This window comes from Nanorana parkeri, unplaced genomic scaffold (genome assembly GCF_000935625.1).
Source record: "Nanorana parkeri isolate BGI_ZX_2015 unplaced genomic scaffold, ASM93562v1 scaffold508, whole genome shotgun sequence".
Taxonomy (NCBI): domain Eukaryota; kingdom Metazoa; phylum Chordata; class Amphibia; order Anura; family Dicroglossidae; genus Nanorana; species Nanorana parkeri.
The window spans coordinates 410,261-434,776 of record NW_017306776.1 but is presented as its reverse complement, the minus strand read 5'-3'; the positions used below and the strand labels follow the sequence as shown (position 1 = coordinate 434,776).

General features: G+C 46.5%; 1 protein-coding gene across 1 annotated transcript in view; it reads left to right on the top strand.

The window, feature by feature from the left end:
* Positions 1-13,085, top strand: part of HS3ST6 (heparan sulfate-glucosamine 3-sulfotransferase 6) — a 53,232-nt gene extending 40,147 nt beyond the window's left edge. Inside the window, exon 2 of the mRNA XM_018561210.1 lies at positions 12,326-13,085. Within this exon, the coding sequence (XP_018416712.1) occupies positions 12,326-12,944 (619 nt within the window). The 3' untranslated portion in view covers positions 12,945-13,085. The remainder of the gene's footprint in view (positions 1-12,325) is intronic.
* Positions 13,086-24,516: the final 11,431 nt, after the last annotated feature.

Genomic DNA, 24,516 nt, shown 5'->3' with positions numbered 1-24,516 from the left:
TCCATGACAGCCTGGGCTCAAAGGAATTGAGTTGGATGTCACTGGGTGTCATTCAGCTCGGAGGAGGTCTGGTGCTGGCAGGGACGTAACTAGAAATCACAGGGCCCCATAGCAAAATTTTGTATGGGGCCCTGTGATTTCTAGTTACACCCACCTGATAACCCAAACTGCCCACCTGAGAGTGACCCTGCAGAGCCCACGCACACATGTAATGATGTCACGTACACGTCACTGCTGGCAGCAGTGAAAGCATACCTGATCCCATTGAATGGATGTCCCCTCCTCTCTTTCATGCTCTTTGGGCAGGAGGAACCCGGGAATGCAAAATATAAGCAGATTAAACTTCAGCTTTAAAAAAAAAAAAATGATTGGCTTGGCTAGCCATGTGAGAGTCTGTGCCTAGCTCCCCGTGTATGGAGAAGAGGCAGGAAGATATAACAGATGCATTTTCCCAGCTCTCGGGGTGCGAGATGGGACCTGGCAGGCGCCGACTCTCACGGAGCAGGGCAGCCAACCCAGTTGGCCACAGGAAAGCTGCGCAGCTAATGGGCTGTCAGTAGCTGCGTCTTGGCAGCCCAGGCACCTTGGATGACCCGTCTGAGGTTAATTTTCTCATTACCGCACAGCGTGCCGCCGAACCCAGATCTCCCCCCCATGCAGCGCACAGGACAATCGCTGCCTGTCGAGCGAAAAATATTGTGCTCTAATCCAGAAATAGCAGCATATGTTCAGAGCGGAGGGTATAGAAAAGATGATTGACACACGCAATGCAGAGGAGAAGACAAAAGTGTCTGCAGCCATCAATCATGGCAAAGATGACGGAAGCATCCTGATTGGCTGCTGAGAGCAGCTAGATTATAATTTGACGAGAACCTTTTTCCTGCCGTCTCCTCAAGACTAGCCAAAGGTCACATGATCTTTGGCAACCTAGAGCATTGTGAGGGGATTCATGTAATTAGAGACTGATTACAACGGCCAGCTCACCCATAATAGACTCTTTAAAGTAAAAAAACTGGTATCTAGATAGGGATGAAGCTGGAGAGGGTCGGGAGTAAAGTGGACCCGGCAATAGATATATTTTTCATGTCAAAGAAGATCTCCAGGAAAACCTTTTATTAACCCATGCAGCGGGGCTACCCCCACGTTGCAAGGGTTAAATGCCCCTTTGTGTTTAGGATAAAAAAAATAACAAAGTTATACTCACCCGAAGCTTTTGTTCCACTTCTTTATTCAATGTAGGGTTGAGGAGACAGTATAGAAATAACTAGTGATGCACTGAAACTGATATTTTTTTGGGGTACTTGCCGATACCGAATACCCATACCTGAAGTCCCAATCAGGAAGCCGGGCAGTGAGTCATTACACGGCGCCCAGCTTCTTGATTGGCCAAGTGATGAGGGAGCATGGAGCCAGCTACCCGCCCCCTGGCTTCCTGATTGGCCAGGAAGGGCTCCATGCTCCCTGGTGAAGAGGAATGAGTCACCAGGAATGCAATGACTTGCTGCCGGGCTTCCTGATGTGGACTTCCTGACTTCCGGTATTGGGATAGGCATCAGGAGCATTTGGGCGAGTACGAGTACTCTCCCGAATACTCGGTATCAGCACAGATACTGATACTAGTACTAGTATCGGTATCAGTGTATCCCTAGAAATATCCAACGCGTTTCAGGGGCTCATACAAATCCCCCTTCATCAAGGCTTACTGAGGGAGAACATGTAATTGGATACTGTCCAGTTTGTAACATGGGTGCTGGTTTGGCACCCATGTTCTCCTTTAGTAAACCCTGATGAACCGGGTAATTGTATGAGCCCCCCAAAACGCTTTGGATATTTCTCTACTGTCCCTGCAATCCTACATTGAATGAAGATGTATCAGGACTATTAACCGTAGGCGGGGCTTCAACTCACAATCCTGCAATCTGTGACATGGAGGACTTCTACGTGGCTGCAGAACATTCCTCCCTGGACTGGTAGAGCGATCCTCATAAATCTCCCTGAGACTATATGTTGGATGTACGATGTTCTCCGTTGAATCACAGATGTCGTTATCTTGTTTCATGTTTTATTGTGCTTCCTTTATTTCATTCACATAAAACATTGCTGCACAGCCATATCCTCTCTTTATATTCTGCTGCGTAAAAACACAGATGCCGATTTCATAGTAAATAAAATAAGAGGAAACATCTCCATTCTTTGCTCTACATTTGGGTTTATCCGTCATATTTCCCATTGCCGTGTGATTGGAAAGCAGTTTAAATCTGAACTGCGGCCTTCCCTTCAGTCTTGTACAGTTGTACCGGCTCCTCTCCTGGACTGAAATGGCTTCCTCTGATGTCACTGCACACTGCGAGCTTCTCATAATGTGCATTAGAAGCTGCAGCAAGTCACACAGAGCCCACCTCATTTCCTGGCTGGAGGACATCCAGCATTATGAGCACTTTCCTCTCCAGACTGACTGTCTCTGGTCCACCCCTTTCATTCTCTGGATTTCAGTTCTTTCAATCATGGAGGCTCAGCATCACATGTGGGCATTACCTAGGGAGGTTGGCATGAAGGGCCTTCCCTATAATGAGGTAGCCTGAGGCTGTTGCCTCAGACAGCATTTCTTTGGATCATGTTAGCAGGCAGAGCGTTATGGCCGCTCTGCTGCACAATGTTTGCAGTGTGCCTGGCACCCCCTTTCTGGCCAGAACGTCCCAAATTGCCTAACACTTAGCAGTGATGTCACTGGTTGCCAGGAGCTGAGTGTGCCTGCCCCCCCGGTTAGCGTGCCCTCAGTCTATGTTCACACCATGTCCAGACCAGATCTGCAAATGCAGTGCAGTGTGTTTTAAAAAAAACTTAAAATGGGCTTTCAGGTGCAGTACAGTACGTTTTCTATGTGTTTAAATGCATTCCAGTGTGTTCCAGAACAGAGAAAAAGAGACAAGCAGTATTTTAATTCTCTGGACTGGAACGTACTGCGCTGGTGTGAATAGAGCTTAGAAATACCATAGAGATACATTGGGAAGCATTTTTGGTCCGGGAACAAACTGTTCTGGTGTGGACATGGTCCGAACATGATGTGAACAAGCCCTAAGTGCCGGTTCACACCTTCTCCTGTGCGTTCCAGCACAATTAGCCGCTGGAACGCACTGGTGTGCATCTCTGCTGGCTTCCTGCGTTCAGGGGCGGGAGGGGGCGTGGCGTTGAAGTCAATGGCACCACAGCATGCACTATTTTTTCAGATTGCACTAGACCGGAACGCAAGCACTGATTCAGGTTTGGGCGCAGGAAGCCGGCAGGGATACGCTCCAGTGCGTTCCTGCATCAAATTGTGCTGGAACGCACCGGAGCTGGTGTGAACCAGCCCTGAGCCTTGGCATTACTCAGCCCTGGATACTGAGGGCATCTTGTGGTGAAGAAGGGGTACTGCAGGGACACCATCGACATGGAGGTGAGTATTGCAGGCGGAGCTGCTTTTTTTTAAATTTTCAATCCAGCTGGGCCGCCATTTAAAATAATAGCCTAGAATTGGGTTGTAAAGTCTTTAAAATGGTACGAATCTCATAGTAATGTGACTATGGGTTGTACACGAAAATGACTTTATATACCTATAGAACACAAAGTCTAGTACAAAGCCCCCCAAAACACTGAACAGGCTTTTGTTTTTCACCCAAAAGATTTCCTTGTTAATATTTTAAGCAGTTTTGCCTCTCCTAGCACGTCCTGGCGTTCTATAAACATCCCCGTATAAGTTAATAGGTTTCCTATTTCCTGTTCCCGTGTCGCTGGTAGAACGGGCTGCGTAATAAAAGATTTGTTTCCACCCGGATCCAGTTTCTGCGCCCGTCCATGTTGGCACCAACTACACTCTGGATGTATTGAGTTACCAGTAAAGGAGAAACGTATAAAGCAGAGATTATTCCTAGTAGAACGGCTGGATTTTATAAGAACATTTTTGTAAGACTAGGACACAAGTGGGGAGTTTGTTGGAGAACACTGACGTCCGAGACACACGGGGAAAGTTTGGTGGGGCACCACCATAGTGGTTATGATATAATGGTAGACGGTTCTTTTTTTTATTCAGCTGACCCGAAAATAATTGCACATCCTGGTGTAGTTCAAGGATGACAAACACCATGGAGGAGACATGCCCCATGTAACTGCTTTCACAGCTGTTCCATAAACTGCTACATGGGCCCAGTAAACGTCTACTGGACCAGTTATCCTGCTTAACCATTAAACATGAAAGACACTTTTAAATCTCTTTTATTTTTAAAGACTCAAGAGGGGTATTGGAGTAAGTCGTGTTTTTTTTTATAAGTTTCTATAATATTTCTCTACAGCCACACATGATAAAATATATTTCGGAAAATCCAGCCAAGAGAACTTAAAATAGAATGTGGGAAATCATTGGGTATACCTTTGTGTTTGTCAGGCTCGCTAGGAGCAGCTTGGCTCTTTTCAGTCAATACATTTGAGCTGATCTAAAGTCAGAAGGTGACTTAATGCTCAACTTCAGGCCCCCTTAATCGACACTCCTTCCCCCCATGTGGCCCACATTGGCAGTATTATATACGTTTTGTGTGTTCAGTCACCACTACAGACTGAGGACATCTTGAAGCAAAGAAGAGGTACTGTGGGGGACAGCTCCGATGGTGGTGGACAGCTCCAGTGGTGAGGGACAGCTCGGATAGTGGGGGACAGCTTCCGAGGTGGGGAACAGCTCTGGTAGCAGAGGACAGCTTTGATGGTGAGGGTCAGCTCCAGTGGTGAGCGACAGCTCTGACCATCGGGGGACACCTCCAGGAGTGAGAGACAGCAATAATGGTGGGGGACACCTCTAGTGGTGAGGGGCAGCTCCAGTGGTGAGGGACAGCTCTAATGGTGACGGACAGTTCCAGTGATGGGGGCAGCTCTGATGGTGAGGGAAAACCGATGGTGGGGGACAGCGCCACTGATGAGGGACAGCTCCAGTGGTGAGAGACAGCTCTAATGGTGGGAGACACCTCCAGTGGTGAGAGACAGCTGTAATGGTGGGGGACACCTCCAGTGGTGAGAGACAGCTCTAATGGTGAGAGACAGCTCTAATGGTGGGGGACACCTCCAGTGGGGAAAGACAGCTCTAATGGTGGGGGGCACCTCCATTGGTGAGAGACAGCTCTAATGGAGGGGGACAGCTCCAGTGGGGAGAGACAGCTCTAATGGAGGGGGACAGCTCCAGTGGGGAGAGACAGCTCTAATGGTGGGGGACACCTCCAGTGGTGAGAGACAGCTCTAATGGTGAGAGACAGCTCTAATGGTGGGGGACACCTCCAGTGGGGAAAGACAGCTCTAATGGTGGGGGGCACCTCCATTGGTGAGAGACAGCTCTAATGGAGGGGGACAGCTCCAGTGGGGAGAGACAGCTCTAATGGAGGGGGACACCTCCAGTGGTGAGAGACAGCTCTAATGGTGGGGGACACCTCCAGTGGTGAGGGACAGCACTAATGGTGGGAGACACCTCCAGTGGGGAAAGACAGCTCTAATGGTGGGGGACACCTCCATTGGTGAGAGACAGCTCTAATGGAGGGGGACAGCTCCAGTGGGGAGAGACAGCTCTAATGGAGGGGGACAGCTCCAGTGGGGAGAGACAGCTCTAATGGTGGTGGACGCTTGCAGTGGTGAGAGACAGCTCTAATGGTGGGGGACGCCTCCAGTGGTGAGAGACAGCTCTAATGGTGGGGGACACCTCCAGTGGGGAGAGACAGCTCTGATGGTGGGGGACACCTCCAGTGGTGAGAGACAGCTCTAATGGAGGGGGACAGCTCCAGTGGGGAGAGAGAGCTCTAATGGAGGGGGACAGCTCCAGTGGGGAGAGAGAGCTCTAATGGAGGGGGACAGCTCCAGTGGGGAGAGAGAGCTCTAATGGAGGGGGACAGCTCCAGTGGGGAGAGAGAGCTCTAATGGAGGGGGACAGCTCCAGTGGGGAGAGAGAGCTCTAATGGAGGGGGACAGCTCCAGTGGGGAGAGAGAGCTCTAATGTTGGTGGACGCTTGCAGTGGTGAGAGACAGCTCTAATGGTGAGGGACGCCTCCAGTGGTGAGAGAGAGCTCTAATGGAGGGGGACAGCTCCAGTGGGGAGAGAGAGCTCTAATGTTGGTGGACGCTTGCAGTGGTGAGAGAGAGCTCTAATGGTGAGGGACGCCTCCAGTGGTGAGAGACAGCTCTAATGGAGGGGGACAGCTCCAGTGTGGAGAGAGAGCTTTAATGGAGGGGGACAGCTCCAGTGTGGAGAGAGAGCTCTAATGGAGGGGGACAGCTCCAGTGGGGAGAGACAGCTCTAATGTTGGTGGACGCTTGCAGTGGTGAGAGTGAGCTCTAATGGTGGAATCGTCCAAGGACCTGCAGCACTCCTTACCGGAACTCCCATACGCATTTGTGGGTGCTTGCAATAACCGCGGATCGCGCCGCATTCAGCATAATCAAGTGTAGAAAAACGTCACCAGCACGACAAAGACTTAGACGTCAGTGCAAATCCATTTATTGATGTCAGTTATCACTCAAAGTGTCATCGTGAGATCACGGCTGGCTCCGCCCAGCTATCATTTGCAGGGCTAAAGGCCGGCCTTGGTCAGGCCGTTGGCCCGTTTTGGTCGTCACTTCGGCTCAGTCGAGCCGAAGCATATGCCTTCGACTCGGCTGAGCCGCTCGCCCGCCTTCGGCTGCTGCACGGGCTATAGTGAATAGCCCGTACAGCAGCCCTTCGGGTTCAATTGAACCGAAGGGCTTCGGCGGACGAAGAGAGAGCCGAAGGATCAGCCAAAGCTACGGCTGGATCCTTCGGCTCCTACGTGAATAACCCCCCCTAAGTATAATACTAATGCATTTTGGACACTAGATGGAGCTGGGAACACTTATTTATTTCCTATGCGCCTCAGCTCAATCCAGTGGCCAAAATGCAGTATTACATTACATACAGTATCTCTAAGAACGTTCATTTTTGTGCCTATTTGCAAATTGGTTATAAATGGACCCCAATGTAATGACTAAAATTCTCTTATGAAGTCCAATAGATTTGACATTTTGCAGACATGAATATGGAAATGTCTGACCACTTGTAAGGCCAGCAAGTCATTCCTCTATGAAGAAAAAAATAGTGCGGATGACTTTATGAAGTTGTGAAAGTTCATTTTTAGTTTGTGTGATGAAGTCCAGTGCGTAGGATTCCCTCTCTCTCAGCAGTGTAAGGCTTAATGACATCCTTGCTACAGGTTGCGCTCTCTTCAGTATCAGATACCTGTAGGCCATGTTTAACATTCCAGAATAGAATTCTAAGGTCACTGGAAATGAGATGCACTTTTAATTAAAGTTACGGGAACACAAGGGACGTGATGCATAATGCAGGCTCAAGGTTTAATGTCCGCGGCGGCTCGACTACAAATGAACATTATCAATAATTAAGCAAGGCAATATAAAGGAGAGCGTGATGGGCTTGATGAAAGAAATAAAGTCCAGGAAAGGTTGCAGGTCAAAAAAGAATTTCTAAAGCTGTAGCAAAATGTGACAACTGCAAGGAATTTTTACCTGTGCATCAGACAGGAAGTGAACCCCGGGGCCTGTGTTATAGATATTCCAAACACCCTTTACATCAGTGTTGTATTTAATAAAATCATAAGACGTTTTTCTAAGTGCATTTGGTGTACATACCTGAATGTATCTTATTAGCAGAACGCTGTAATCCTTTGCACAGCAGCCCTCGGACTGGGAGACGGAGGGTCAATACACTATCTGCCAATTGGGTGTTGCTGCATGCACATGTGCTGTTAAGGATCACAAGAAGAGCGGACCTAACCACTGCTGATCATTTACTGTCCAATCACAGGCTGGGGGCAGGAAGGTGACCAAGCTGCATTGGTTACCTCCAGTAGAAATAAGTAGGGATGCACCGATATTTCTTTTTTTAGACCGAGCACGAGTACTGATACTTTTAGTACTCACCGATACCAATTACCGATACTTTTTTTGTGTGTCATGTGATAGTTTTTCTAAAAGAATACAGACTAACTATTTTAGGGGGGTCCGTAGGGTTTCAGCAGCGTGCCCATGGTTTGCAGCAGGAGTGCCCAGGGTGCCAGGAGGGGTCTGCAGAGTCTCAGCAGGGGTGCCCTGGGTTTCAAGAGGGGTCTGCAGCATCACAGCTGGGTCTCAGCAGGGGTGCCCAGAGTCTCAGGAGGGATCCACATCATCTCGGCAGAGGTGTTCTCAGGACTCAGGAGGAGTCCGCAGCGTCCCAGCAGAGGTGTTCAGTGTCTCAAGGGGGGTCTGCAGCATCTCAGCAAAGATGACCAGTGCTACACGAGGGGTCCGCAGCGTCCCAGCAGGGGTGCTCAGTGTCTCAGGAGGGGTCCGCAGCATCTCAGCAGGGTTGGCCAGGGTCTCAGCAGGGGTCCACAGCGTTCCAGCAGGGGTGCTCAGGGTCTTAGCAGGGGTGCCCAGGGTCTCAGGAGGGGTCCGCAGCATTTCAGCAGGGGTGGCCAGGGTCTCAGGAAGGTAGGGTTGCCACCTTTTCTTCAAGTGAAACCCGAACATTCTTGCGCCACTAAAAAATTTTTGGGGAGAATAGAGGAGAGAGTGAGGAGAGGCAGCTAGTTGGGGTTCTGGCCTGCTGTCTTCGGCAGAGGGTGTCAGGAGGGTCTTAGTAAGGGGAGGTGTGCGGGTGGCAGAAGTGATGTAAGCAGGCATCGCCTGGCTCCCCAGGTGGCTGCTGCGAGGTACCCTGCGACGCTGGACCTAAGACACCCGAGTCAATTTGAAAGATGTAAGTGCCGGCATTGGTTTTAAGTATCGGGACAGAGATCATATATAACACAGAGTAGATTGGTCAGCGGTGTAACACAGAGTGCGGAGGCAAGTAAAGTGACGCAGAGAGCGGAGGCCAGTCAGGTGACGCAGAGGCCAGTAAGGTGACGCAGAGCGCAGAGGCCAGTAAGGTGACACAGAGGCCAGTATGGTGACGCAGAGCGTGGAGGCCAGTAAGGTGACGCAGTGCGGAGGCCAGTAAGATGGCGCAGAGCGCAGAGGCCAGTAAGATGGCGCAGAGCGCAGAGGCCAGTAAGGTGACGCAGAGCACAGGTCTTGCGGGGCACCCGGACACAACACACCAAAACCGGACTGTCCGGGTGAAAACCGGACGGGTGGCAACCCTACAGGAAGGTCTCAACAGTGGGCGGGTACAGGAGGTGAAAGCGACATAAGCAGCTCTGTGAGGTCCCCAGAAGGTTGCCATGAGGTCCCCAGCAAGCGCAGGACCTTACAGCAGCCGCTTGTGTTTAAAAATGTAAAGTGCCGCTATCATCGCTTCGTTTTGGGGCATTTTTACCAGTACGAGTTGCCGGGAAAATGGCCAGTATTGGCAGAGATACTGGTATTCGTGCATCCCTAGAAATAAGTGAAGTCACCATTCTGGCACTAGCTCACTGTGGAAATCTCAAGTATGGCTGCAATGAGTTAAAGCCCCACTCTGGCATACTTTTTCTTAAACTACCCTTACAGTGGGGCCTCCCGGCATTGCTCGTAAATTGAGCAATAAAATATATTTGTTTGATCTGGATTCATTATTGAAAACAAATTTGAGAATTTTCGGCTGGGTTCACACCTAGGCGTATTGAATATGCGCATTTGTCGTGTGGTTCGCATCGCGCGTTTTTACCGCGATTCACGGTAAAAAAATGCGCGACAGACGCGCGTTTCCGTGGGCTACTTGGCTGTATCCCAATGGAAACGCGAGACCAAAACGCCCCAAAGAAGTACATGTACTTCTTTGGGCGTAGGCCGTTTTGTATCGCGTTCGGACGGGCGGAAATACGGCAAGGTGTGAACCAGACCCATTGAATACAATGGGATTTAGATGTTTGAGCGTTTAGTAGAGCGTTCGTCGAGTGTTGGTCGCGCTACAAAACGTTCAGGTGTGAACCAGGCCTAATACTACATTAAATGTTAGCAAGGCTGTAGTGTGAGAAAAGAAGCGGTAAGAGGAGCCAAACAGTTTAAAGCATGTTGATAGGAGGAAAAAGCAGAGTGACAGAAACATAATGCTGTTTTTTAAATTTTTTGATACAAATTATTCATTTTTTTTTACACCTTTGGCACCTTCCATAGTTCCATATATTTGATGTGTACTGCTGACTCTGGCTCTGGTCTAGTCCACATTCCTCCACACAGTCTTAATCAGTATCCCATTCACTCCCCACAATAAGGTTACAGTCACATCCCCCCCCCCGCCCCCCCCTTCAGCATCTGAAGTGCTCTTATCCACAGCTGGTGAATGGAGTAGAGTTCAGTCAATACATTCGGATCTCGCCTGTGTCAGATCCTTGAATGGAGAATGAAAGCTTAATTATAGCATTGGCTGCCCATTCCGCATGTTTTCCGTCTCAGATGACGGAGGTAATGGCGTATTATCTGATAGCCCGGAGATGGCTGTGGCAATGGAAACGTCGTGTAGCCTCTCCTTTATCTGCTGATGCCTGATGAATCCCCCCGCACAGGTTACTGTTTAAACAAAATATATTGCATTTGGCTGAGATCCGTCTCTCCAGATCTCGAATCTCAGGTCCCCCGAGGAGCAGAAACTGAGAACGCTTTTTTTTAATATCAATCGTTTTCATATAAAAATAGTCCTATTCATTACAGCAGCTGAAACATTGCAGACTGTGGCTGGAGGTAACTGGATATTCACAGAGGCATCTAGGTGTAAGCGAATGGTATAAACCGTCGTCATTTAACCCCGCAGCAAACGCCATCCCTTCAAGGGGAATTCCAAGACACAATAAGATTGCCGTAGGAATTAGGGATGCACCAATACCAATACTAGTATCGATATCGGTGCCGAGAATTTGGGCGAGTATTCATACTCGCCCAAATGCTCCGATGATTAGCCCGATACTTCTGGTATCAGGAAGCTGGGCAGCGAGTCATGACACGCTGCCTGGCTTCCTGATTGGCCGGAAAGCCGGCTCCATGCTCCCTCGTCACTTGTACCCCTTATTGTATTCAGCTACTAACTTTTTGTGCAGTCAGAATGGTGGTAAAGTTGTTTTTGGGTTATTGTTTTTACTATCACGTTAAGCTAGAGGAGGAGGTTGGTGGTATATATCGTGTATCTCCCAATCCTCTTGGCCTTACCTGGGTCATATATCCTGTATCTTCCAGTCCTCTCAACCTTACCAGGGTCATATATCCTGTATCTTCCAATCCTCTCAGCCTTATCTGGGTCATATATCCTGTATTTTCCAATCCTCTCTGCCTTATCTGGGTCATATATCCTGTATATTCCAATCCTCTCAACCTTACCTGGGTCATATACCATGTATCTTCTAAACCTTTCTGCCTTATCTGGGTCATATATCCTGTATCTTTCAATCCTCTCAGCCTTATCTGGGTCATATATCCTGTATCTTTCAATCCTCTCAGCCTTATCTGGGTCATATATCCTGTATCTTTCAATCCTCTCAGCCTTATCTGGGTCATATATCCTGTATCTTTCAATCCTCTCAGCCTTATCTGGGTCATATATCCTGTATCTTTCAATCCTCTCAGCCTTATCTGGGTCATATATCCTGTATCTTTCAATCCTCTCAGCCTTATCTGGGTCATATATCCTGTATCTTTCAATCCTCTCAGCCTTATCTGGGTCATATATCCTGTATCTTTCAATCCTCTCAGCCTTATCTGGGTCATATATCCTGTATCTTTCAATCCTCTCAGCCTTATCTGGGTCATATATCCTGTATCTTTCAATCCTCTCAGCCTTATCTGGGTCATATATCCTGTATCTTTCAATCCTCTCAGCCTTATCTGGGTCATATATCCTGTATCTTTCAATCCTCTCAGCCTTATCTGGGTCATATATCCTGTATCTTTCAATCCTCTCAGCCTTATCTGGGTCATATATCCTGTATCTTTCAATCCTCTCAGCCTTATCTGGGTCATATATCCTGTATCTTTCAATCCTCTCAGCCTTATCTGGGTCATATATCCTGTATCTTTCAATCCTCTCAGCCTTATCTGGGTCATATATCCTGTATCTTCCAATCCTCTCAACCTTACCTGGGTCATATACCATGTATCTTCTAAACCTTTCTGCCTTATCTGGGTCATATATCCTGTATCTTTCAATCATCTCAACCTTACCTGGGTCATATACCCTGTATCTCCCAATCCTCTCAACCTTACCTGGGTCATATATCCTGTATCTTTCAATCCTCTCAGCCTTATCTGGGTCATGAGTTTTTTGATGATATTAGATCATTGACCAGATCACTGAAGACAACTAACAGTTCCCCTTGTCTTTGCTTTTTAGGAACTTGATGCCACGGACATTAGAAGGGCAGATCACTATGGAGAAGACCCCAAGTTATTTTGTAACCCTTGAGGCTCCGAAAAGGATTTACAACATGTCCAAGGACACCAAACTCATTGTGGTGGTCAGGAATCCGGTGACCAGGGCGATCTCCGATTATACGCAGACTCTCTCCAAAACTCCATCGCTTCCGACCTTCCAAGCTTTGGCCTTTAAAAACACCAGCACGGAGGCTATTGACACTTCATGGAGTGCCATAAGAATTGGCATCTATGCTAAGCACTTGGAGAACTGGCTCCAGTACTTCCCTCTCTCCAAATTCCTTTTTGTCAGCGGGGAGAGATTGGTCAGCGACCCAGCTGGAGAGATGGAAAGGGTTCAAGACTTTCTGGGGCTGAAAAGGGTGATAACAGACAAACATTTTTACTTTAACAAAACCAAGGGCTTTCCGTGCCTGAAGAAACCAGAGGGAAGCAGCAAGCCTAGGTGTCTGGGGAAGTCCAAGGGGCGGCCACATCCGGACATAGACCAGAGACTCTTGCTTCGTCTCCAGGATTTCTATAGACCATACAATATGAAGTTCTACCAAATGACTGGACACGACTTTGGCTGGAACTAATGCCTTCCGAAAACAGTTTATAGGATCCGTATCTTTTATATACCAGTATCAGTGGGACTTATTTCCCTCTTAAAATTGAATGTACAAATTTTGTTTCCAATACGTGCAGGAAAATTCCTTTAATACAGCATTCATGGGAATCGGCAGATCTTGGATTTTTGGATATTTTGGATTATAGGACTTCCAACTAAAAGCGTTTTTTTCAGTTTTGAAGAGAGTTGTGAAGGTTGGAAACCTTTGGAGGAATTTCTCCCCTATTCCTGCCCATATTCTAGCCTTTCTCCCTAAATAACTGGCATCCAAACCCTTCCCAACTCTACTGTTAATTGTTTGCTGTGTCTTCATTGAAGAAAACACTCCACTCACTTCCTGTGAGAGGAAATTTTCTCTCTTGGTTCACAGGCAGCAACAGAAACCAGTATTTTTTCCTAAATTTGGAAAATGTTCGGGGACAATTCCATAGGGGCTGTTTTTTTGCAGAATGCCAATTTATCAAGGCTACCAGACAGTTAGCTTTTGCATTAAAGGAATTTTACTGTGCCTGAAATAAATATGTCAAGATGCATATTAAATCTTATGCACAAAAACAACTTCAAGCCGTGTTCCTCCTTTTTGATCTGCAAATATTCCCATCGACTTATGTTTTTGGAATCTCTCTCAGCGGAAACAAGTGGGATAATTACTAACAGAGTGAAATAGATTAATTTGGCTGCATGAGATAAATGTGAATATTAAAGCATTACCTGAAGGGGCTACAAGTCGGCCGTAGAGGCTGCCACTTTGTCAGGTGAAAAGTGTGTCCATTAGGGCAATGTCAAGTGAACAGTATAAGGATACCGGTAGATGGATGTTTAAGATCCTGCCTAAGGCTCACCTACATTGGGCTTTGCTTAGTGAACCTGAAGTGGTTCTCCTCCCTTTGAGGGAGAGCAGTCCAGTGCTTGCTGGATTCTTGAGCACAACATAAAGCATCTGAATAGGATGTGTCTAGCATATTGAAGGTACATGTTGAGGAACCCCGGCTTGGGTGCCATCCTAAACAGCTCTCTACACGTATCATGACAAATTTAAGAAGTGGAGTGATGGAGCTCTGGACCCTGGTCAGTATACCAAACTAATGTGACAGCTCCTTTTGAGGCAGCTTCCAAGTGCAACAGTGGGCCCTGAAATGGCCTTCAAGGTGACATCTCAATGTTTGTTGGAAAAAAGCACTTAGGTATGGGTGGCAGCACAGATAATGTTTATGCAATACAGGAATCTTATAAAAACACCCAACACATTTCAGGGGTTCCAAGGGGCCCCCTTCATCGAGGCTCAATGATGGCTGGACTGGAAAGGAAGGTCTGGGTAAAATTATTCTTCTCTCAGCCTATAACATGAGTGATAATGAGAGGCAGTTGTTGCAAAAATGTTTCTCAGTACAGGAACAAGGTTAAAAAAACCAAAAATAATGTTGGGGCATGCCCTAGAGGGGGGTTCTTTGGGTAAGGCCTGGGTTCACACTTTAAGCACAGTGTTTTGTTTTACTGTGTTATTCTAACAGAGTGAGTAGTTGGATCATTTAGTGAGGTTTTGGAGACATTGTGGCATTTTTTATTAAGGTAACAGACAAAACATTCTGTTACCTTGATAAAGGGGGCCACTGTGTCCCTGAAATGTCACATTGGAATAATGGAACTTGAGCAACTGTGGCCATAACAGAACGTTCTGTTTCCTTGATAAAGGGGGCCGTAGTGTCCCTGAAAAAGTCACATTGGAATAATGGAACTGGAGCCATAGCAGAACACTCTGTTACCTTGATAAAGGGGGCCACAGTGTCCCCGAAATGCCACATTGGAATAATGGAACTTGGGCAATTGTGGCCATAACAGAATGTTCTGTTACCTTGATAAAGGGGGCCACAGTGTCCCCGAAATGCCACATTGGAATAATGGAATTGGGGCCATAACAGAACATTCTGTTACCTTGACAAAGGGAGCCACAGTGTCCCTAAAATGTCACGTTGGAATAATGAAACTGAAGGGATATTAGACCAACATGAGGTTTCGAGGACACTATGGCCCCCGTTAATAAGGTAACAAATAGATGTTCTATTAGCCTGATAAAAGGGGTCACAATGTGTCCAAAATGTCACATTGGAATAATGCAACTGGAGTATTATTCAACTACCATGAGCTTTCCGGGACTCCATCATGACCCCTATAATAAGGTAACAAGACAGAAAGTTCTGTTACCATGATAAAGGGGGGGGGGGCACAGTGTCCCTGAAACATGACGCAGCAATAATGGAACTCCGGTAAAGGTCTAAACTGGATGTGCTAGATTTTTTTAATTGCAGTCGTACATGGTACCACCATTGCTGAGCACCCTGCACCAAAAAGTTGGCACGCAAGGACTAAGTGCTGGCCGGGTTGTTGTGATTTAGCAATACAAACCTGACAAGGTTTCTAACTCTTCCACACTCATACACTTATACAAAACTCAAAAACAAATTGCCTATCAATACACTTTAAAAAATAAAATGACCGTTAAAAAAATGTTTTTATCCGAACAGAACTTAGAGAAAAGGGGTCCGAAGAAAATATGGGCCGCTATGTGAAGTGGCCAGATGCTTTTTAGGTCAAGTAGAACACAGTTTTTCTTTCATGGTAGACTTGTAGAGTTCTGTCTATCGAGAACCTTCTGCCCTAATTAATATAATGGCATAACACAGTTGTTGAGAAAAGGGGTGGAGCCTCTATGAACGAGCACATCAATCACGTGTGCGGAGGGCACCGTGAATTATAGATAGGGACCCGGCCTCAGCCACACATGCAGCCTGCCATTAAGCCTGACCTATTTCCTCTTCTGTAGTCACCTGCAGAAACTAGAACACGTTTGTACGTTGGGAAGACGTTCACTCAGCCAACGCACCCTGGGCCATGATCACTCGAAGCACTGAGAGAGCGGCGAACAATAGCCACCATCCGGGGGGGAAAGGAAGACTTTGAAATAAAATCACAGAGAAATTCTGGTGAAACAGGAGATGGGAGGACTGCCTGTTCAACATCGGACACATGAAAGGCGGCTGTAATAAAATAGCAAAATCCTAAATACCTCCAACTTTTTATTAGTTGGGATGAGGAAACGTGTTCTTTCATGTGTGATACAAATACCTCTGAGACAGCACAGGGCTTGCGTTTCAGGTTTTAGATACTTAACATATCGCAATGTGTCTGTCACAGATTGTAACAGTAATGAGAAAACTGGTTCCCTAACCTGGATTTGCAGCAATCCGATTGTCTCAAGATTGACGCTCCGCAATGCCAGGTGAACTTATTTGCCGGTGGACCTCCGATTGCCGAGACTGACTGAACATTACATCATCATGATGAAGATACACCTATCTGGACTACTGGTGTCAACCCAATTCACCCAAGCCCACTGAAAATTGTGACCACCACCCCCTCCTCCCAACTACCACTGAGCAGTTGCTGCGGGGGTGTTTCTGCCCCTTTGTCATGTGCACCTCACCGCAACGGATTGAGTCAGGAAGAGGGATGGCGGTCAGAGTTTTGAGCGGGCTTGGGCGAATTCAAAGTTCACCCCAAGCGCAGCCACATAATTAATCTTGACTATAAAAAGTACAAATGTGGACTAAAGTGTAACCAAAGTCTGCACTACTTACCTCCTCGCCAGGTCCCTTGCAGCTGCTGCTGACATCTTCACCCCGTGTTTTAAAGGGTTCAATGTCTTCGGCCATCTTAATTGGCCAGCCCGGGATAACGTAACCCCCATGCACAGGAGTTAACTCATCCCCGCATCAAGGCCTCCTGAGATTGTACACTGAGCTATGCCCGTGCAGTTCATTGTACAACCTTTATATACTTCTTAGTCGTAAGATAAGAAGCTTTTATTGTATACATACAGAGTCTCTTCTGCAATAAAAGTCTTTCTGCTAGCAAGTTATTCTGAAACTAAAATCCCACTTTAGATTAGAACTGTGACCAAGTTATTGGATATTCAATTATTTACATATGTATAATAAGCAATAGAAATGATGAAAAACAAGCCCTCACTGACCTTTGTAGCTGAAGGCGCTGTGGAGCAGCAGAGGGCGGAGGGCGGGTGCAGCAGAGGGCGGGTGCAATAGCTAGTTTGCTATTGGCTATTGCAAATTGAAATAGCCAAAAGAGATCTAGCAATGCATTCTTTTGGCAACATTTTTTAATTTTTTTTTGACAGCAGCAGAACCGCCCGGCCAATAGAAAACAGTTGGGCTGCCTGCTCCGCACAATCATTTTCTATTAATTTTTTTGTACTTTTTAAACTATTTTTCTGTTCTGCTCGGTCCCATGCCTCAGCGGCATTCGGCTATTTACTCACTGCTGTTCTGCATCTATAACAATAAACCGAACAGCAGTGAGTAGCCTGCCGGAGGTTCGGCTTAGCCAATCCAGATGTTGGATCGGCTGAGTCGAAACTCCTTCTGCATTTCGGGTGAAATGCAGAAGGAGTTTCTGCATGTTCCTTCTGCATGTTCGGCCGACCCGAAGCCACACGAAGCCACCCGATGTACGGCTGATATCAGCCGATATACGGCTGAAATCAGCCATACCAGCCTGAAGTGAATAGCCGAACTGCGTTCGGCTCACTTCGCTTCAGGTCGGTCGTTCACTCGGCCCCCTATGTGTTCCCAAAAAGTAGACTTTACCTTGAACATACTTCAGGTAGGTTAATCATACCCAGAGCTGAAGTCAGTGATGTCAAGCCCTTAGTTGAAACTAGCTTCAGAAGGACCCACAGAGCCAGTCAGAAATATCAAGCCCTTAGTTGAAACTAGCTTCAGAGGGGCACAAAGAGCCAAGAACAATCACACAAAAAGACTACAAATACAATGTACAGTCATGTGCGCAAAGCAAGCGCACATAAAAGCGGCTTACCTTGCATAAACTGATAATTAGCCTTCATGGGAATAGATATCTATTTCTCGGTTAATCAAACGGTAATAAATACCAGCATGATAGATTACACAGAGATAGGGGGTGGGGGGGGCCCTGGGAACTGGACCTAACGAGCAGGGAAAAAAGATCCATTTTAATGAGGCTGATTTGTGTAATGAATGGAGGGACACCTCATTAACCTCTAATGATCAGCAGCTGATTACCAGCTTTGAATCTTCCATTAGCCAATTATACGACTCGGCGAAAACTCCCAGACAAGACGCGGCTATTGAATTCCCTTCGCCACGGATTAACAGTTACAAAGCATTTTGCGGGACCGGTTAACTGATGTGCTAGGATAAATATTGTTTCGGCGCACGGACAGCGCCTTGGGTGGATACTCGCATTGTTTTCTTTTTTTTCTTTTATATTACATTTGGAAAACGAAAAGCAGAAAAAGCCACTATAAAAATTGCCAGTCCCCTTTTTGGGCCTTGACTCAAACAGAAGAGAAGACCTCTAGCTTTTGAAAGATCTTACATGATGCAAAAAATGACGTTTTTACGTTTTTAGAAAATATTTGACAGAACTGGTTATTTTTAGAGCCAGCCATGGTGTTCAGTTTAGTACAATAGCTTTTCTCCCTCGCTTCGAGGGACTCTATTATGAGAGACTCACAGAGGCCACCATTGCTTAAAGTGTAGTTCCACTTTTGCAATCAAATTTCAGAAAACCCCTCTATATGTTTGTGATGTGTTCCCATTTACTTAGCATGTCAATATACTGTATATATATATATCTACATAATTTTTTCTTTTTTATTCTTATTTCGTACTTTTAGATGTTTTGTTGCAGCAGGCAAGATGGCTGATTCCATTATTTTTTCTCAGCACATTCACAGTGATCTGTCCTTAGAGACTTAGGACTGAAATTCAAGGATTGTGTTTCTCTCATAAAATGTATTAACATATAAAGCCTTTCATCCTTTAACCCCTCACAGCCCCTCCTAACATTACAAAGTAGGAGAAGCAACTAGAAATGTTAACCCATAAGAAGCCAAGAAATCCTAACCCAATTAAAAGCCATTTAAACTGCAAAAAGCATTTTTTTCAATATTTTTTTTAGCGTATTCATTGTGAATGGGAAGATGTAACAAATATAAAATTGGTGTTTGCACAATTTGGCTGTAAAAGTGGAAATACACCTTAAAGCGTATCAAAACCCAAAACCAAACTTTAATATATTGCAGCTTACCAGTTCTCAGACGTGGTGGCTGCATTCATTTTTTTTTTAATTTCTTTTCCCTTTATTTTTACCTGCTGATCCAGCCAGTTACTCACTTCCTGTCTTAGGGTGGCTACTGGAGATGAGCCTAGGCTTGGTGTGAACCCAGCGGGGGCATTCCTGGCCCTTTGTGATGTACAGCTGGGGGGATGAGGAATGCGTCTCTCTGCAACTTATTGGGCTGGGAAGAGAGGGTGGTGGCCAGAGGTTAAGTTCACCCAAGCCTGCTCAAACCTCTGGCCACCACCCTCTCCTCCCAGCCCAATCAGTGGCAGAGAGATGCATTCCTCACCCCCCAGCTATACATCACAAAGGGCCGGGCATGCCCCCACTGCAGCTGCTGCCATGGATTGGGTCCGGAGGAGGGGGTGGCGGTCAGAGTTTTGAGTGGGCTTGAACAAATTCAGGCAAACTGGGCTCATACCAAGCCCAGACTCATCTCTAATGGTTATGCTCACTCCTCCACTGTATCTATGAATGGGCAGTGTAGCCACCCTTAGACAGCAGCATTGTCACCCTGTGGAGGGGGCAGTGTTAGATGGACTTTACATAAGGGACTAACATATTAAAGCCGATCACCAGCTAACACTTTTTAAGCAGTTACAGCAATAGCTTTTTTTTCCCCTTTGGGATAAAGGTTTTACATAAATGAATAAAAGCCGACCATTGTAAGCACCCCTGTCATTGTTCAATGGTTTGTCCCAACCCTCTATCTGCCACTTTTGCTGGACAGCTTGGTCTGGTAAAGGAAGTTGGACAATAATATAGTTATTTATACTTACAAAGTACAAGGAAAAAAAGCCTAAAAACAAAAACCAGACAACTAGCATTTTGCGAAGCAGCCCAGCAATGGCAGCCCCTATACTGTATTTCCCTGTGTGGCTGTCAATTAAAGCTTGAGCATTAGACACACAAACATTTCCTTCATTCATTTGAAGGGCACCAGATTCAGCAAGCCCTTAAAGTGGACCTGTCATTACAACTTTTTCAATAATCGATTATAATCGATTATGTCGATTAGTTGTTGCAGCCCTAGTCATCAGATATAATTTCACATGTTAAGTACATGCATGCTAAGTAATGTGTACGTGTAACACTTCTAACACATGTTCAGTGGGCGCATGCCTTCCACTGCACTAGGTGAGCGCAGCACTGTCAGTTCTCACGCCAAGCAGTCATTCAAAATATGCTGCCTGGCTCCAACTGTCAGCTTGAGGTGGGGTGGGCTGGGGGTATGGCCGCGAGGGAGCTCCATCCATACGTGTATTGCTTAGAGCTCCTTCGTGTGACCGGAGTGACGTCACATTCTGGCTCCCGACACCTCTACAGGGAGTGCAAGGGAGCTGTACAAGCAATGCACGTATGATTGGAGCTCCCTCACAGCACAGCAGCCCACACTGGACCCCTACAATTTTTTGGGGAATGTATATGTGTGTGTGAGGATGTCTGTGAGTGTGTGAGATTGTGTCTGTGGTTGTGTGTGTCTGTCAGTGTTTTAATCGCGAACTACCACACAATCGCACCTACTGTTCGTTCCGGTGCGTGAGGTGCATTGCGTTGCCATTCATTTGAATGGCATCCCAAACACTCCTCCCACCCACAATTTGATCGCTTGCACCGGAATATGCGGTACCGCAATGCCGTGCATTCCAGTGCACCGCAAGTCGCACCGACTTGGGTCGCGACTTAAAGGAGAACTATGGGGTCAGTGTTTTTCCCCATAGTTCTCCTTGGGGTAACGGGAGGACACAAACTAGCGTCCTCCCGTTACCCTAAGCTCAGCATACCGCGAGCTACAGCTCGCGGTATACTGAGACGCCGCACCTGGAGCGGATCCCGACTTAGATGACGGGATCCGCCCAGCTGCGTGAGTGACAGCTGGCTCTGCCTATCTAGAGGCAGGGCCAGCTGTACCCGCCCCCTCCCCCGTCCGTTCCGCCAGTCAGCGCTGGCAGATCGGAGCGGGGAGGGGGGAATCCAGCCCCTCCCCCTGTCACGACAGAGAGCCGTGACAGGATCGAGAGGTGAGGGAACCCGGTATGTGTTCTCTCACCTCCCGATCTACTGAGCCGACCTGTGACAGTCTCATTGTCACAGGTCGGCTTAGAACTATGAGGTGAGTGGAAATCACTCATCTCATAGTTCTCCTTTAATGACCAAGGACAAATGTGGGTCCTGAGGTTATACAGGTTGAGAACCACTGCTTTAAGAGACACTGGTCCTTTAAGGCAAGTCAGCATCTGGCTACCATTTTAAACTGCTGGCACCTGTGCAGCAATGCATGCTGGTGGTTGTAGTCCTTCAGCAGGGCTGCAGCCACAGGTGTGCCAGCTCACCGCTTACCTAAAGCTGTAGTCTCAGATTTCCGCCGCAGCAGCTGCAGCTCTCTAACAATGGTCGGTGTGTGTCTGAGAGAATTTGTCTTGGCCTGACAGGAGGCCGGCGTGTTTACTGCGATATAAAGGGCGCAAATGACATGAAATCAATCGCAGCGGCTCGCCTCACACATAAAGAACTTTTCTGTTAGCCGCAGCGAGCTATTTTAAGGTCACCGGTGATGTGCGTGACGGAGAAGTCCATTGGCGGGGTGATAGAGAGAGAAAGAGCAATGCGGGTTTATTCAGATTTCTTCATATAATGCGGATATATATTTGAGTAATCTGTAACATACGGTCTGTTCTATGGTACATTCATTTCCCCTTCTGCCGCAGCTCACGCTGACTGAGAGCGGGCGCCTGCACTGGCTGAGGATTGGGGTGCTGGTATTGCATGATGAGACTGGAGGGGGGGTTGCTGGTGGTGCATGACAAGAAGGGTAGCTGGAAGTGCATGACAAGACAGGGGAGGCTTTCTGACAGGGCAAAATGAGACCGGGGGGTGGGGGCGGGGTATTGTGGTATGCTGATGGTACATGGGGGGTGGTGTTACCTCTGGTGTCCCGTCCAATGCCCTGACATGACCCGATGAGACCCAAAGCAACTACATCAGGCTTCCTCATTATAGGGACAGCCTGCTGAAATGACTTTTGGACCCCCAGCATCACCTTAAAGAGTACCTGTCACCACTATCTGCTATCACATGGGGGACTTGTAAGTCCCCCTATGTGATAGCAATTCAAGTAAAAAGAAACAAAAAAACTGTTTTTAAAATTAACATTAAATAAAGTTTTTAAAGTCCCCCGCCCCTGCAAACACGCGCGTCTTCCCGTAAACGCGCGTCGGGTGCGCCTACGTATGAAAATGATGAACTCGCTACACATGTTAGGTATCACCGCACATGTAGGAGTGAGAGCAATAATTCTAGGGCCAATATTTATGTGTATCTCTAAACTGATGATCCGTGGGGGCTTTGAAAGCGTCGTCTATGGACTTTTTGGGGTACTACATTTTGTCGCCGTTTCACGGACGAACGCAATTTTTAACCTGGGCATGTTGGGTATCTATTTACTCGTTGTAACCTTATCTTTTATATGTTATTTTAAAAATGGGTATTTTATTGAGTTTTGTGGCATTTGAGTGCATTTTTCACAAACTTTTCAGGTTTGATAAGGAGTTGCGCTAATATCATGCAACATATAAATTTGCAACTGCCAGCATTTTATTCTATAGGTTCCTGGCTTTCAGAAAATATATAATGTGTGGGGGTTTTAAGTAATTTTCCAGCCTATAATGTGGAACATAACATGGGTGCAAAAAATGAAAAAAAAAGGCCTCAGTCATGAAGGGGTTAAAAACATTAAAACTGTAACTAAACCCAAAACTATTACAGTTACCCTTTAAAGCCCAACTTCAGACTAAACCTTTTTTTTGTTTTAGGCAGAGTGTGGAAATATTAGGAACCCTTTTGTTCCTTCATGTCTCTGTGTTTGTCAGCTCTAAGCCACTTTTGCACCACTTCCTGTCTCTGATTCATGTATCAATGGGACAGGAAGTGCAGGGAAATCTAGCCAACTGGAACACAGCAATAAAATTCTTCCAAAACTAAAAGTTTTTTTTTTTTTTTAATGAATTTAATTTTAACCCCACCTCAATAAAATTCTTCCAAAACTAAAAGTTTTTTTTTTTTTTTAATGAAAATGACTTTAAACCCCACCAGTACCGTAGCAGTTATTTCCTCCGGGCGCGGTGTGAGCCGTTGAGTAGCCAATGCGTGTTTCTCTTGGAAAGCCCCTTGGGCCCTGATGCTGGTGACCCTCCAGGGTGTCGGGTTGTCAGAGCCTCTCTATGGTTGCTTGTTTTCCCCGAGTAATAGACTGCACTCTCTTGCGCTGCCTTTTGTTTCCAAGCAATACATCCGAACCATATTATTCTCCCCAAACAGCTTGTTTTTTTGTTTAAAAAAAAAAAGAAGAGTTTTCCCAAGTGCCCATAAAACTCCAGATACGGTGATACAGATCCTATTTATCAGCTGAGTGGCCACATTCATGGACAGCTTTATTCATATGTAAAAACGCAGCGTCCAGATTTCCAGGCAGCTCGTGAATGGAGGCTACACTATCCGTACCGGGAGCCTTTTCTATAGCAACCTCATTCTATGTAGACCGCGCCATTTAAAGCATGTGAAATGGCCCCCCGACTTAGAGAAAGGCTCCCATTGCTGTGTCATTCTCCGGGCTTCAATAGGCTTCAGCAGAGGCCGGTGAGAAGTATGGCAGTCCGGATTAAGACTTTTGAAGGGTTACATAAACTCTTTACTAAGAAAAACTAATTGCTGCCCTTGATTCAGGATGGTCAAGTATTGCTATTCATGGGCTGAGCCAGAAGCCACTGGGGGAATTGTTTGGCTCAGGAGCCCGCTTCATTACACGGACATAAAGAATGAGCCTCTCACAAGGAAGTAAATAATTTGAGCCAGTCAAGGGGTTGATACCCTGACCGTTATTATAATAAGGAGGTGATCAAAAAAAATGTTGTGGTTTGTTACAAGTTAGATTTGTGCTGAAATTTTATAAAGCGGCACTGACCAAGATAACAAAGTAATACATAGGGTTTCTTTTTAATTATTATTATACACTGAGTGGCCAGATTATTATGACCACCTGACGTTTGTAGGCAAATTAGCTATAATTTGGCGCTGAAGTTGCTAGAGGGCCAGACCATTATAAATAGGGAAGCAGGTTGTTTACCACGACAGTAGAAGTGATTTGTTTCTGAAGATACGGGGAAACAACGCGATTTAACAGCCTTTGAACGTGGGATGATTGTTGGCGCTCGGAGCCATGGAGCGAGTATCAGCAAAACAGCAGAATTCGTTAAATGTTCAAGAGCAGCTGTTGTTAAAGTGTTTAAAGACTGGACTGTCAGCGGAAAATCTGGGTCTGAACGTGTGAATTGTGGCCGTCAGCGACTAGTCAATGTTAGGGCAGA